The 16,375-nt window shown below is 40.7% G+C and overlaps 1 protein-coding gene across 3 annotated transcripts in view; it reads left to right on the top strand.

Moving 5' to 3' along the window:
- Positions 1-16,125, top strand: part of znf385c (zinc finger protein 385C) — a 163,541-nt gene extending 147,416 nt beyond the window's left edge. The window contains exons 5-10 of one of the 3 annotated variants that reach the window (XM_080904758.1): positions 26-245; positions 5,928-6,287; positions 6,445-6,632; positions 9,634-9,735; positions 10,261-10,350; positions 12,718-16,125. In XM_080904758.1, coding sequence (XP_080760884.1) covers positions 26-245; positions 5,928-6,287; positions 6,445-6,632; positions 9,634-9,735; positions 10,261-10,350; positions 12,718-12,948 — 1,191 coding nt within the window. In that variant the 3' untranslated portion in view covers positions 12,949-16,125. The remainder of the gene's footprint in view (positions 1-25; positions 246-5,927; positions 6,288-6,444; positions 6,633-9,633; positions 9,736-10,260; positions 10,351-12,717) is intronic. The other 2 variants (XM_080904759.1, XM_080904760.1) reach the window with 2 other exon arrangements.
- The last annotated feature ends 250 nt before the right edge of the window (positions 16,126-16,375 follow it).

Raw genomic sequence — 16,375 nt, 5'->3', positions numbered from 1 at the left:
CTGTTTTTGTCTCATATTCCCACAGAACCAAGCAGAGGCCCACTATAAAGGTCACAAGCACGCGCGTAAACTCAAAGCCATGGAGGCCCAGAAAAACAGGCAGCGACGAGCTGGGGAGTCCTCATCCACAGGGCGAGAGCGAGACCGAGACAGAGACCGGGAACGAGAGCGGGACATAAGCAAGACATCTACATCTGAGGCAGCCCTTCCCACACTTATGGATACTTGCTTAGAGGAGGGAACAAGTAGGTATAGTGGCAGAAAGATGGGACAAAGGCATCTGCAAGAGTGTGCTATTTGTAACCGATCCTTCTCCAATCCTCTCCACCTTCTTGATATCACTCTATCACTCTTTGATTCCTCTAACTCCTCTTCTGCTCCATTGCATCTTTCTAAACCCCATCAACCAATCTGCTTCTCACATTATTGACAGTTTCCATCCCCCTCCATATCTTGGCCACCTTTATCCCTTTCTCTCAGCTCCAGTGTGTTACACTTTGAGATTATATCTTCTGTACACCTTATCCCTCATCCTCTTGGCCTCCTATCCCCACTATAAATTCAGACCTCTGAAATTGTAACTCACATTTTTTCCCCTAGAACTTTTCTGAACTGGTCCTCTGTCTTTGTGCCTTGTGATGGATGGAAGGCTCAGATGCTATGGGAATGGGGAAAAATCTGGGATAAAGAAATGCTGTGAAAATTCAGGGGCAGACTGGGATCGATCAAAGCCTTACTGGGGCCATTTTTACCCCCTTTGCCTCGACTGCTTGACTTCACCTCAGTTACTCTATGCTCTCTTCTCTCAATCTCAGTTAGATGCAGAGGGTAGTTACAGAACCAGAATTGGTGTATCTGTGCAGCATGAAAAGAAAACCATATATTGCTTGTCCAGAATTGAGAGGGTTCCAGATTGTGGTGAGAGCATTCATTTAATGGGCTGTCAAATAGAAAATAAAGTTAGAAGACATCAAAGGCACTTATCTTCTTTTAGAAAAAGTTCAAATGTTTTCACACTGGCAGTGTAAATATAGACATTTTAACTTGTGATAAAGGAATAGAAGTGCATTGGTTTTCTTTCAACAGAAAATGAATGTTGACTTTTTCTCACCGCACAGCTGCAACTTTACCTCAGAGAGCATGAATTGCTCCGGTGGCATTTTGACTGCAGAGTGAGCCCATTACCATCTCATGTTGCTCTTGTCTAGGTCCACACTTTTCATTTATCCATCACAGCTGATGGGAATGGAGAAGAGCCAGAACACTTTTCCCCCCTCTGTCTTTTAGATTTTTACTTTCCTCCCCTAGAGAAGATCACTGTCTAGGCAGAAATTCAAAATACTCTTGGATGCTAGATGGAAAATCAGAGACGAGATATGAAGGTGCTGGGGTTGGAAAGAGACTTTTTCCACTTCATCCCATCTGACAGACATGTCCACATGCACATGAACACACATACACACACACTTTTTTTTTTGCCTGGAGCACTTTTTGAGTCTGATAACGCTCTCATCAAATATCATTTTAATATTCCGCTGTTGCAAAGGAGAGCTCTGAAAGAGGAATGCAACAGCAGAGACGAAATGAGATGATGAGTGGGAAATGAAAGATAAGATGAAATGAATGAAGAACACTGAGGGAAAAGGGAAAGAATACGAGAAAGAGAAAGAACATGGAGGAGGGGGTCAGTGAAGAGAGAAAGTACATAAGTCAATGCTAGTTTTTATGCTGTGAATAATTTTGCAGTTCTAAAGCAATTTTGTGAGGAGGAACACTCTTTAATAAGCCCAATTGTGTGATTGGCCTAATGTGAAATTGAAATGCAGCAGTGCGAGCCAGTGCTGGCATGCACCACAATGCCAAACTGTAATGGAATAGTGCTACAAATTAACACTCTATGAAATGAGTTATATCTGCCATGAAAGTAAAGGCTGGTGAGGAGCTGTCTGAGGCTAATGCCCACATTGTGTGCCATCAGGAGCCAATAACACACCTGTCTGCTATTCTTAGCACTCTGGCTCCCTGGCTCAGAGTAAACAGATTTCTTCTCAACCCACAAGGTCAGCCTCCTCAGCCTCATTAGAAAATGCCTATATGCACATTTAGACACCGTAGACATTTACTACTCGTGCGCCACCTCTCGACATCAGCACTGGATGGGGTTCAAAGTGTATATTAAACACAAGATGTTTTCCAAGAAAATTTGGAGAATTGCCACCATGGAGTGGTGTGGGTAATTAAAGTTTAAGCCTTTTCACAGCACAAATAAGAGAACCAATAATAGCAGGACACATGCATTCATAACAGTATAGCAGGGTGAGACATAAATGCATGTTTCGGTAACCATCCCACAACATGTTGGTTTCTTTAAAGTCTGACCACCTCATCTAGTTGGTAATTATTGTAACCATGATGACAAAGGTCTTCTGAGGATAATGAAGTACTGCTTTTAACCCGAGCCACAGTGTTGTGATTTCATTGTGTAAATCTAGCCATAATTGTGTGAGTTCAGAAAACAGTGCAGTTAGGAAGGCAGTGGCAAACAATGTTATTCTGTAGAATGAACTTATATTTGTTGTTTAGAGGTGCAGTGACAAATGTTGTACAACTTTGCTTTCAAAAAGTGCTTTGAAATGTTGATTAAAAACAGAATGTCCCAGTCTTTTAAAAGCAAAAATATTAGATTTCATAAAAACAGCTGAAGTTTAGTCAGGAGCAATGAAAATTGAAAAAAAAAAAAATGTGTGATGCTAACAAAAGACGCCTTGTAGAACTTCACACAGCCATTTGTGTTAAGTAATGTGATTGCCTATTCAAAAGAGCGCATCACAGAGAGGCTGAATCTTTCAAATGTAAAGATGGACAGGGATTCACCTCTGTGCGAAAGAGAGAGCTTGAATTTCAGTGAGGATTTCATTATCACATAACATTAAAAGATTCATAGAATCCATAGAAATCTCTTTATGCACGGATAAGGCCAAAAACATATCCAACTGGATCATGGCTTGAGGGCATTTCGAGCCAGTTTATCATTTACAAAACAAGTATTAAAAAGAAAAATGTATGAAAAACATATCTATAAACTCTTAGGAAAATGTATTTTGTCAAAATGTGGATTTCTTTTCATGACTTCAAATGATCAAAAGTGCTCTTCTTGCTTACAAAAATTTAAATTTCTTTCACTTTAAAACAAACTATCCTTTCTTGGAGGGAACCTCAACAGTCCATACATTCAGAAAGGACAGGGAGTTGTACAAAGGGCACTAATCGATGCTTATAAACCATGTCCTATCCTAACAAAGGGCAGCGACTGAGCAAGTGAAGAGAGCACCAGCCTGGTGCTAAGAGACAGAGAGCCGGCATCAATCATGACAAGCATCAATCACCTTTGGCTTTGATTGACTCCACTGTTGAACCTGTCTTTGCTGGGACTATGTCTGTCACCAGTAATGATGATTTAAAGGCAAGAGTTTTCCCCAGAGAAGTTGTTTATGCTCTGAAGCTGCCTTGAATCAGCACTTGCCTGCTAAATCAAGTGCTCGGCACTTGTATGTGTAAGAGAATTTGTGTTTAATGACGCCAGTGTCCATATTTTTTTGTTATTTTGGCAGTGGTTAAAGTTCTCAGCGGATCAGTCTGCTGAATTGAGAGATCTAAAAGCTATTAAAACCTGTTTTATTAAACTAGACTGTCAAAAGATTAACTATTTAATAGATTAAGTCCTATTCAGATTAAAGAAATATGATGATTACCTGCATATCAGTGATCCATAATTTGCTGCTCTGTAGTTCTGCTCCACAGAAGGCCTGCTAAGAGCTCGCCTTTGATCTGATATTTTGCTAGTTTTGGTCTCTGCTTATAATGTAAACAGTCAGAGGACAAATGGGACAAATGACAATGAGACACAAAAGGCATTTTTGGATGCGTGGCAAAGTCATGGCATTAATATAAGGAAATACTGCTCATCAAAATTGTTACAGGTACCATTTGGCACATCCACCTATTATTAGATGCACATTGGACAGATTCACAGATTCACTCATGGGGCTAACACAAAGATGCTAATTATAGTATGCTCTATTCCACACCTACAAACAGTCACTAATTAATCAATCATAAATTTCACTATGCTGTAGAAGGAACCTGGCACAAACCCACACAGGGAACATGCAAACTTCAGATAGAGACAAGATTCTTCAAACCTACATTAGTCTTGCTGTGAGAGGGTAATACTAACTACTGTCCCACCATGCCACCCCCTAGTCAAATCTGGATCTAAATATTTAATTTGTTAAATTCGACTTCTTCAGCATTTTATTCTTTAGGTGCCAGAAATCTAGTTAGTTTGTCTTAATAAATTACCAAAATGGGCACCAGTTTCATGTTGAATAATTGCATGAATTCTAGACTTATTTCAGCGCTAATGGTGGAAGAGTAAAGGTTTTCTTAGCTGTTGAAATGTAGTGTTTCTAAAAATGGAGATCTTACCCCTGCCGAAACTCAGCAGGGGTATTTGATATTCATCCAGCAGCACAGAGTGAGGTACCTCATGATCTAAATCCTTGGATTTTTGAGGGCTTTGATTCCCACCAACCTCCATGTCTTCCTCTGCTTAATCCACTGATCAGTATCACTCCCCTCTAGAGACTTCTCAGGTGGCCCAGTCTTTCACCAACACTCAGGATCATACCTGCCCCCACCCCCCTCAAGAGGAGCTCAGATCCCTCAAGGGTCACTCTCATTACACCAAGGGGACTGTTTAATCTTGCTTCTATATAGTTTCTTTTTCTTTAGTAGTAATGAGAAAGGAAGACCCTTATCTCCAATGATGAATTTACTCTGGGACGTAAAAAGGAAAAATCAATGGAGCGCAGTTGCACGGAGGGTGGTGTGTGTGTGTGTGAGAGAGAGAGAGAAAGAAAGAAAGAATGAACACTCTCCAAATGAAAATGGAGATATTCATTGAGCGTAGCACACAGTGCTCTGGGGTGAAGTGCGTGACTCCCTCGGGAGGGCCATGGGGTGAAGGGGAGACGTGTAATGGAACTCCAGTTACTTATGGGGCCAGCAGTCGATGGGTTTGTTTATTTTGACTAAGACTCCAGGTCCACTTGATATTTGAATGGAGAGGGAGGACGAAAAAGGGGAAAGAGAGAAAGAAGAATGGGAGGAGGCTGATGGCATTTACTCACCTAAGCCAAGTGTAATCCAGTCTGTTCCACATGATTTAAAACAAAAGCTGATACTATATCAGAGAATTCCTCAAGGCTACCACATGATAGGTTCTATTAACCTGGCTTTCATCACTTTATCATGAAAAAAATGTTTCTTTGAAGATTTTCATCTGGTGACTGTATATTCCTGTTCGTTGTATGTTAGGTTTTGTGCGCGTCTGATTGTTTTTCAGGCAGTATCATGCTCTGTAGAGATTATATTAATTCTGATCAAACAGCTTGTAGTCAGCCCAGGAAATGATACTTTGCAAATGCAACTATTCATTACAAGTTTAACAAGTAATTACATTTCCACTTTTTAGGCTTCATAGGAGTGTATGGGTAGGTTCTAACCAATTAGACCTCTAAATGTCACATACACTGTACTTTAGACATAGAGGAAGAAATAAACAAGGCATTGAAATAAACTTCTATTTATTTGTTAAAGGGTGTCCACACAGTAATAGGCTACCAATGTCAATGAATTTCAGTGAATTATGTAGTAGTGATGTCAAGCAAAATAATAACTAGTGATGCAACATGTTCATGACGAACCATCAGTGATATTTGTTCTTTTTGGCCAATTGCTTCAAGCTAATGTGAACAAAAAACAATCTCTCCACTGAGCTCAGAGGGATTAAACTGTATTTGTTGAATACTGTTAAATAATAATAGTCAGCTATTGTTCTCTTTCCGTTCTTAATGTTTTTACAGGTCTTCAGTCTGATCTAGAATCAGCCAACCTGGAGGTGAAGCCCGAGGAGAATCCCAAGAGCTCGGTTATGCTGACACCTGTATCTGAGGTTTCTTCTATGGAGCTGGTCACTCTTTCCCCCCCTCAGATTTCGCCTTCTTCACAGCTCTCTGAGACAGCTTCAGATACCAGTGCCCCTGAAGTCCCAGATGCTGTGGGATCAACCAATGAGTCAGGCATTTGTGCCAACACATCGAGCACAAATGGGGTGCCTGGTACAGATGATGACAAAGACCCCAAGAAGAGCAAAGCTCACCTCCATTGTCCTGTTTGTAAAGTCACAGTAAACTCAATCTCCCAACTGGAAGCACATAACAGCGGTAAGAGCGTGATGTGTGACCTTGAGGCTTGCACTTTTTTTCTTGAAAACAGAAATGTTCTGAAATCTTTTTTCACATTTTCAACATTTGGTTCAGTGTTACCAAATTATATACTCACACTACAACCTACCTGCCAACTCTCTGCTGTCTATACTAGGTACAAAGCACAAACTGATGCTGGAGGGTCACAGTGTTCTGCCACGACGCAGGGGCAAAGTGGTGGCAGCTCGTGCAGGCTGCAAGAGTAAGCGGCTGGGCAGCAAAGGCAGCGTTGGAGTTCCCAGCAAGAACTTCCAGTGTGAAGTGTGTGAGATCTTTGTGAATTCTGAGACCCAACTGAGTCAGGTAAAATAATTACTAATGTATCATTTACACCTTTTGCCCTGTAAAGGAGGTACTGTTCACATCGCATAAGAGTTGGCATAAATAAAAAGAAACGTATTTAACACGAGCACCACAAAGGGCATCACAGGTTTCTGCTGTTATGTAGGAGGGCAGGGGGACAAAATTCAAGATCTAACACTCTCAGACTTATTTATCCTTCTTGTGTGGTATAAAATGAAATATGAGGAGGGAAACATGGGCTTGGGAAAGTCCTGCAGGTTTCTCAATGCATACTAAGTGAGAATCTTGCTAACCTGGTAGGATTTTGTTCAAAAGGACATAAGAGTGCTATTGACTCTGCAGGGAAAAGCACTCTAGCCCAATCATGCCACTCGGATAAAATGTTGCATACTGTATAATTACTTCACATTCACAGACAGATGATGTGGCCACAGAATTAATTAGAAAACAAAAGTGTCTGCACACACAATTACCCCAGACACCGAGGGTTTAATATTGCATATTGAACTTAAATCACATTGCCCTGTAATGTCACAGTTATAAAAGCTAAAAAAAAATGATGTGCATTAAAGTGATAAATATGAATAATGAGATTTTAAAGACATTACTCGATCCGGGAGACAATTTTAACGTCACCTTGATGGGGGAAATCTGCAAACTTAAATCAAAGCTGCTTCATTTACGGATGCATGAATCAAGCAATTGAAAGGAGGTTGTAAGTGCAGAATAGATTCAAGCTGTTATTTTTACACAGATACCATCTGATGCTTTAACTAACTCCTCATTGAGCAATTATTTACCTCTCATTATTGCAAAAGCTTTCTCTATTTGCTCTGGTTATACCAACATCAAACCGGGCTGAGATTGAATTTCTCTGCGTTTGATGTTCATTTACTGCTACATCTGTGTCGTGGGACTGTATATGCTGGAGTGGAAAAGATGCAGGATATGTTGTCATGTGTCAGCACCCAGACTGCTTTAGCCTTAAATGCATTTCACCAGTCTTATATAAACCTCTATCCCATGAGGACGTACCCTTTAAGTACTGGAGACAGAGAAGGAGCGCGGCAGAGGTAGAAAGTAATGTGATGTAATTTCTCTTCACTTCAGTCGTACTTAGGGTTGCCAACCGTCCCTTAAAATACGGAATCGTCCTGTATTTCGAAACAAAAGTACACGTCCCGTATTGAGCTAATAAGGGACGCACTTTGTTCCGTAATACAGTGAGAATCAAAAGTAGTCTATAAATGTTTATGGAATTAACGCTTTGTTTGAAAACATAATTCCCAGCCCCTCTCCTGCTTTGTGACCAATGAGCTGACAGCACACTTATGACAATTCGAGTATGACAATTCAGATTACCGCTCATCTCATTGGTCGAGGAAAGGTCGCTTGCGGAGAAAATACCGGAAGACAACAGATGACCACAACAAGAAGCATGGCCAACAGGGAAACAAACGCCGACACTGCGGTGCAAGTCTCGGACGACAGTACACCTAAAGCTGGACAGACACTGTGCGATTTTCAAACTGCACGATTGACTCGCAGGGGTTAGAAGTTGGTAGGTCACGATGCAGGGTCTCACACTATACCGCCCGATGCTCTAATGCGACCTGAGTGCTCACACTGTGCGTCCATAAAATGAAGGTTATAACAGAAAATCTGTCGCTCTCTCTCTCTGTCTTTCACTCACACAGACACACACACCACCACCATCAACTTTGCTAAACTGCTAATGAAAAACATTGATCAGGCAGCTGTGATTGAGCAGCAGTGTAAATCCAACTATTTTCACGGTTGTTGTGGTCGTGATAATTTTGTGATGCCACATCGAAAAGGCTCGGATGAGCTTTCCAAAGTTCTACAAGTTGTGCCTCCATCGCTTGTGTCCAGATCACACGCTGCACAGCAGTGCTGCTCCGTCTTTTTCACCGACGTTTACGTGTTTGCGAGTGAGCAGTGTGAGCGGCTGCGGTGACACGTCACGAGCGATTGATGATCGGGAGCTGGTCGTGAGGTGTTAATCGCTTCTCGTTACCCCACGTATACTACACGACGCACGATGAAGGCCAAAATTGGGCCGATCACCAAATCGGTCGCACGACTCAAAAATCGTCTCAAAATGGGCCTAAAACCGCACAGTGTGAGCCCAGCATTAGAGCAGCAATGTTTGTTCCCCTCAGAGAAAGGGAAGAATGGGAAAAGGAAAACACCTGGCTGGAAAAAGTTAATATGGGCATGTGCAGTGAAAATCAGCGCTATGTGGCCAGAAGTGTGATAATATAACTTATTTTGTGTAATAAACAACTGCAAGGATAGATGATTACAACAAATAGATGACTAATACATAAAAGTAATACATAGATGAATAATGATGATGAGTTAAGATGCTTAATCATGGGAACAAGCGGGTTTACAAACAGGAGCAGCTGATTAGCATTAGAAAAGCTGAAATAATACCTCAGCTGAAGCCAATTGTACTAAATGCACTGTTACAAGAATATTTTTCGTTCTATTGCTTTCTATTAATTTATATAATTTTAAGTTAAGCAGGACAGAGTTCTTTTAAAGAAAGATTTACTTATATTCTCAAAAGTTAAGCATGACAGGCTTCTGTTCAAGAAAGAGACCTGTTTTATTGTGTTAATGTTGTCATTTTGAGCTAAAAATAAATGGCTAAATTATCACTTGTTTCACATGTGTTCATATCACAAAGAATAGAATATGCATCTACTTAAATCAACTTCAAGTCAAATGGTTAAAAAAATAATTTCACACACAAAAAAAGAGCTAGAAAATTCACCACACTGGGAAGGGTGAAGACAACTGGGTCGCCCGGCCCTGGCCACGAGGTGTCCCTTATTTATTTTTCAGGGAGTTGGCAACCCTAGTCGTACTCAATGCCTATCCATTATTAATTCAGCAGATAACACTTGAAGTTGTTCCACTGTGGTACAACAGATTCTTGTTAGCTTGCTAATGGTATTTCCACTGGTCTCAGCAGCACATGAATAGCAGAAGGCACAAGGATAGGCTGGCCGGAAAACCGCCCAAACCCAAATTTACCCCCCACAGCAAGAGCCAGCCAAGCTCCAGCTTAGCGGTAAGTCTCAGCATAAAGACACAGGCAAACAAAACACTGTCATGCAAATATGCACACATACACACACTCAAGGAAAACAAACAAAGCATAATTGCCTTTTCTTACAGCAGATATGCTTGGATGTTCTTCCCAAAACTGGAATAATTTCAGTCTAGCTTGTAAACTAATGCATTTTTAAACAACAGTTTTAATTTTTCTCTGTAACAGTTAACTGATTTGACCCAGGCCCAGACAAACATTCAATGAAAACTGCAAACACGCAGATCACTTTACACAGGGTTCACTCAGGGACTTCAGTGTTTTGGTGAGGCAGCATGCTTGTGTGCCTGCAACTGTCATAGAGGTTAAGCACACTTTTGTACTCAGTAAGTCCCCTACCCCTGAGACAGGTCTAAAATAGTCCCCACTGACCAGCTCTGACAACAGCAGCCTGAATCAGCACTCCAGATTAATCATTTCTCTGCTCCTGTCATGTATACACCTCCCCATCTCTCCTTCTCCTCATCCCCCTCCTCCATCCTACAGAACGTGAGATGGAGTGGCTATGCAGGCGTGGCTGTGTCTGCCATGAAGAAAGCATTCAGCCAGTACAACCTCACCTCCCTCTCCTCGCAGGTCAGTGGCAGGAGAGCCTGAGACTGGGGTTGGATTGGAAGGCAAGACTTGCAGCTGGCTGAACTTTAGGCCTGGCCATGGGCAGGGGACTTAGCAGATCTCACAAAGAAGTCATGTTTGCATTAAAGGGATTGTTCTGATTTTTTTTTTTTTTTTTTAGATTTGTTTCCATGGTTTACATGAGGTGCTACTTTTTTAACTAGCTAATGGTGATACCAATATAGCAGATGCCACTAAATAATATGGCTCCCCATGTGGCCAGTGCTATATAGCTATATTGGGCTTATCCAGGTATCTTCAAAGTTAACCCTGTGTTTTCGCTATTGCTCCTTATTCACAGGATAATATCACTATGGCAACGTATGCTTTTTGGTTATTTCATTTCATCGATTACAGTGTTCCTTATCGCCAAGACTCATTAATATTGCAGTAATTGTAGCCATCATACCAAAATGATGGATGAAGCATGTTCTGAAATTAAAGTGATTAAAGTTGGTATCATGACAGAGACTTAAATGTTTCTTATCTTGAGACTGTTTCAGGTTTTTCTTTTTTAATTGCCTACAATTTATGCAACATCTTGTGTAAATTTCTAAATTTATTTATGATCAGTTTTATTTGCATTTTCTAAATATTACATTCTTACTTCTTTAAAAATTGTTTTAAACTATTTTTTTGTATTTAAATGTGTAAATGATTTCTCATTCAAGCTATATCATGGCCAGTGATTAAAGCAATTGACCATTGATTAAGAAAAAAAATAAATCAGAACTATCCCTTTAATATTGGAGAGCTTTAGCGTTACAGCCTCCAGCTTAACCCTTGTCCTGATGAAAAAGGCTGAAGTGCATCCATGCTGTGGTCCTAGATTTCAGCTGTTGTGTACAGATCTATTGAAGTTAGGCACCTCTGAATAATTTAATATTTTGTTGATTTTCAAAATGAAAATAAGTAAAAAAGCAACAACAAAAAACCCCCTCTGCAAAAACACATTAAAAATGAGCATTTTTCAATCATTAACGCACTGTTATTATTATTTTATTTTGAACATACTTGTGCAGATGTCTCTGAACTTCAACTGACTCTGAAGCAGGTCAAAAATGTCCTTTCAGACTTTAATAAACTCTGTGATTCATCAAAATTCACAACCTGGGGACTGCTATGAAGTAAAAAAAAAAAAAAAAAAAAAAGTGAAGCTAAAATGAAGCAAATACAGGGACTGTAAAGCGATGTCAGAGCACTTCCAGCTTGCAAGTTTTCTTGTCTGAAATGTAAATTTTAAAAATGACAGTTGAGGAGAACTTTGGATCTGACGGGAAGAAGAAAACATTCAGATAAATCTTAGGCATAGCAAAACCCTGCAAATGGCTGTAAAGGAGCTGCAGGAAGATTTAGCTGACACATAAATGGCAGTGCACACTGCAGTGTGCAGCAGTCATGAATAAAAGGACCTACATATAGGAGTCAAAAAAACAAAACCTCACCTACACCCATATCACAAAGTTCATTATTTAAAGTATGAAAAGCAACATCTGGATAAGCCAGAGGTTGTTTTTTGGATGTGCTGTAGACAGATAAGGGAAAAGAGGGGCCCTTATGCCGCAATTACCCAAGGATGTCTTTGGAAGGGTAAATAAAGGAGCAGCATTTGATGAAATACTAAAAGCAATGCCAAGGCTTAAGAACAAGGATGGAAATATTCTGCTTTGAGGTTTTGTGACAGCCAGTGGCACAAGCCATGGATAAACAGAAGAAAATATTCCATAAAATGTCAGAAGATTCTGGCTACAAATCTAATACAGTCTGCCAAGAGAGCAAAACTGAAAGACGCTGGCCTTTTCATTAGGACAATAATCCAAAATGTACTTCAAAATCTACTGTGACTACCTAAAAAATTCAACTTAAAGCTTCTGAAATGGGAATTACCATTCCCTGACTTGAATATCATAGAAAATCAGTGGGTTCCTAAACATGCGTTGCATATTGCAAGGACCGAGGAAGTTATGATAAGTGCCAAAGGTTGTTACTAAGTAATGACGTATAAAGGTTACTGCACCGCTGCACATGCAGATTGCACAGTCTATTAATTTTTAGCTTAATAACATGAACAGTGCTTAAACTTTGAAAACATTTTTAATGTTGGCTGTTTTTGCAGTGTTATTACAAAATATGGATTTTAACTAGAGGTGCCTAATGATTCAAGCCATCAGGAATCCAGGTCTGTTAGTAAGAACATGTACTACTCTGCTGCAGCTCTGTGTGGAAAAAGGGCCATGGCTTTGGGAGACATGTTTGTCCAGTAAACGTGTTCTGTCCTCACTGTGTTCTTCTCTCACTTCTTGCCATTCCCCTTCCTGTTTTCTCCAGACCAAACTGGCCTTGCAGAAGCAGCTGACCAAGAGTTTGACAACTGGCTTCCTGCCCAGCCCCCTCACTCCGCCAACTCTGTGCACAGTGGCAACTAACCCACTGGCGTTGCGCCACCCAGTGGGTACAACCACCTTCATCCAGACCCCATTCCTGGGCCCTGCACTGTTCAGGCCTGCTCCGGGGCCCCTGCGGGCCACACACACACCTATCATTTTCTCCCCCTACTAAAGACTTGACCCACTTCCCATTTGAGCTCCACCCCTGTCCCTTTACCAAATCCAAGGCCCTCCTTAAGTGTGACCCATACAACAAAGGCCACACGCAAACTATGCAGCCTGCCTGACTTAAAATGGAAAGCGTGCACAACTTCAAACTCTCGAAAGGCCATTATGCCTAAGAGCTGTTCTTAAAAAAGGCCAAGATCCCCCATCATGCCTTCTTTCTGCTCCTCTTAAAATTACCCAAGGAGCAGGACAGGCCTCCAGACAGTGACTGGTGAACTGAGGCCGCTTTTATAGCCATTTCATGGGTCAACGTGGTTTGAATTATGAATATTATTGTGTAATTTATTAGAGAACAAATATAGACAAGTCTAGATGTATGTTTAGTGTGGTTGCCACAAAATAAGGTCCCTTTACTTGATGCTCTTATAAAAGATTTTTAACGTATTGGTTTGGAGGTTTGATGAAAGGTCATCATAGGTCATTAAAGCAGCTGATCCCAATCCAGATGGTTGCACGTGCCACTCTCAATGATCAGCGTCTTCAGCGAAGTCGCTTAAAGGATCAACTGAGGTCAAATGCTGAGGTTACGTTGCAGTTGGGATACGGCAATTGTTAAAGCAACTGTCTGGAGAATTACCTCCACTTAACTTTGAGCTTTTATGAAGGATAAAAGTGACTGCTATTTGTGGATAGAGTGTGAATCAATAACTACATACAGTATACTCATGTGTTAAAACCTCATTAACAACATTTTGCACCTCCAGCCCTCAACCAAATACTGTTTTCCCAGCCCTTGACTCTTACGAATAAAACACGTCTCTCTTTTTCTTTCTGAGTCACAGCCACAGTCATAGCCCTCCAGATTTCTTTCCGTTCCCGTATCCCCAGGATTAAGCAGTCATTACAGTCCAGAAAAGGTCAACCTGTCAACTTGACTTTCTTTCAATTTGCAAATCTGTCTTCAGAATGATTTTTGCCCCAGTGCATCATTCACGCAATGCAACTTGTACATTATGTTCTTGCCAAGCTGGCGGCATGACAACATTTCTGCTGCTATGGATGTCTTATATTGCAAAACGCCATAGTTTCTTTCCCCTCATGACTGCTGTTCTTCTTTTCCTCCACCCCGCTTTCGTCACCTCGCTGTTGCCCTTGATTTTCTCTGGCATTATCTCAGCTTGAGATGATGAGCAGCAGGGAAAGCAACCCCCCTCCCCCTCCTCCCTCCCCCGGTCACAAGCACAACATCGCACACATAATGAAAACACAATGGATAACTTGAAGACTTGATGGGATTTCAGAGCTTGATAAAAAGTTTGGATGACAGTAGGTGGGGAGGCTGCTCAACCAGTATTTGATTGACATCTTCTTGCAGTGTCTGCACACACACGTGGGCGGGAACAAAGCACAGTGCCATGGCAACCACATTAAAAGCACCTTAAAACTAATTTACCTAAAAAGCAATGGAAATTGTGTTTATATTAAGCTTTTTTTGTGTATGTTCTATGATCCCATGTCAATTTCAGTGATAATTTTTTTGGGAAAAAAAAACAATCAGGTGAGAGCGATCACATTATGGTTTATTAAGGACTATGATAAGTCTCACATTTAAAGCAATACATTCAATATGTTTATGTTTATGATGTGTTTCCAGTGTATCAATGGCTTTATCTATTCTCTACTGTAAACACCTGTAACGATGTATTATGTATTCCAACACAGCCAAGGGCCAACTCTGATATGTCAGCGAAGAGTCATTTGAAATATTGGGTTGTCCCGGTGCTGCCCTTGATGCTTGATGCTCATGGTCAGTCTCCACATGTTGTGACTGTGGGCTGAGCCGTTCCATTTATAGCTGCTCTTGCGCTGCAGAGAGGGTGCTTCAGCGCCATATGACATTGCTGTTTCACTCTTTAGTGGAGCAGAAGACCCTTTGTATGACTTCCACTGAGCAAAACATTGCCGTCATAGTGAAGTGTTTTGGATAAGTGTCACAAGTGCAACATCAAATGTCATATTGCTGTTTATGCTAGTGTGCCGTCTCCCCCTCCCACCCTGAATATCTGTTGACATTCACCCTTCCTTACGCCAAAATGGACTCTTGACAAGATCTCACGAGGACTCGGAGCGCACACACAAGTCATCCTTCCCTCGGTGCTCATACCAAATCATGTTCTCTTAAATTACAGTAATGGAGCAAATCCTATGCATTTCCCATTGTGCTACACGTGTAGTTGTGTGTGACACAGCAGTGCCATCTGTCGTGAAAACCCTATAACTGCCATGTACTACTAGAGCTTGTGATCCAATGTACGTTTGTGTTGAAGGATCCCCCAAGCCTTTTTTTTGGACAGGCAAAGCCACCGGGTCTCCCTCGCCATACTAATATGATTCTCCCCAGTCGCACTACTCAGTGAACCAGCCAGCCTTTAATCTTCACTGTATGTTTGTTTGTTTCTCTCGCTCAGTGGGAACTCTGACCTAAAGAAGTGAAACATTTTCTTAATATAAAGAATCTAGAGAAGGCAAATTATATGTAGAAATCCTAGAGTAACTATAGAGATTTTACCAGAGTTGCTATTGTTATCTGTATCATAAAGAATTGCTATCATATAAGAGAGTAGATTATGTTACCGTAGGCTCATACAGGGAAAGAACAAATGCTTTGCTTTATATTTTGTTTTTTGTTTACATGGTTTTTGCCGAAATTTTTTTTTTTAAAGTACAAGAGAATATTTAAACAAATTTTTTCAGTGTGTTTTTTTTCTCCTTGTTGACAATGACTTAATTAATAATGTAATTTTAAGGCCTTTTCAGATCCTAATGTCACATTAGCCAGGCCTTCTCAGGGGTGACAGGTTGAGCAACTGCTAACATGACCATCCATTCAGGGTATCCCTCCAAAGCTCTAGAGAGCAGGAAACACTGTACAAATGGATGGATTGACAAAAAACAAAATAAAAAAATCTTACAGTGCTGTACATTAGAGAGAAAGGGGTGGATTTTGGAAAATAAAGATTTTAGAACTTTGTGTGTATGTTTTTTAGTGTTTATGGAATAATATCTGTGTGTGTGTGTGTGTGTGTGTGTCTTGGATAAAAATGAAAAACAGACGCATCCCAGAAGGCAGAACTTTAAATCAGACTGATATTTGAGCAAAAACAATATGTGTGTGGGTGGGCGAAGAAAAAAATGGCAGAAAACTCAGGAAGATGGTTGCTAATGATTAAACGGTGACAACACAAATGCTTAGAATTCTGAAGATCAATATTTCACTTACAGTTACATTCCATACAGTTGAAAGACGCTTCAGATGTTAACAAAACACCACTCCTTTTAAACACTCTGCCAACTGAAATAAAAGGTGCAGGTTTTCTGGCTTTTCAGAAAGTGTGCAACACCCTCACAGCATCTGCTCATGTGGTATCCCA

This window comes from Rhamphochromis sp. 'chilingali', assembly GCF_963969265.1.
Source record: "Rhamphochromis sp. 'chilingali' genome assembly, chromosome: 15".
NCBI lineage: Eukaryota > Metazoa > Chordata > Actinopteri > Cichliformes > Cichlidae > Rhamphochromis > Rhamphochromis sp. 'chilingali'.
The sequence above is the reverse complement of the archived record's forward strand: the minus strand, read 5'-3'. Positions and strand labels throughout refer to the sequence as shown.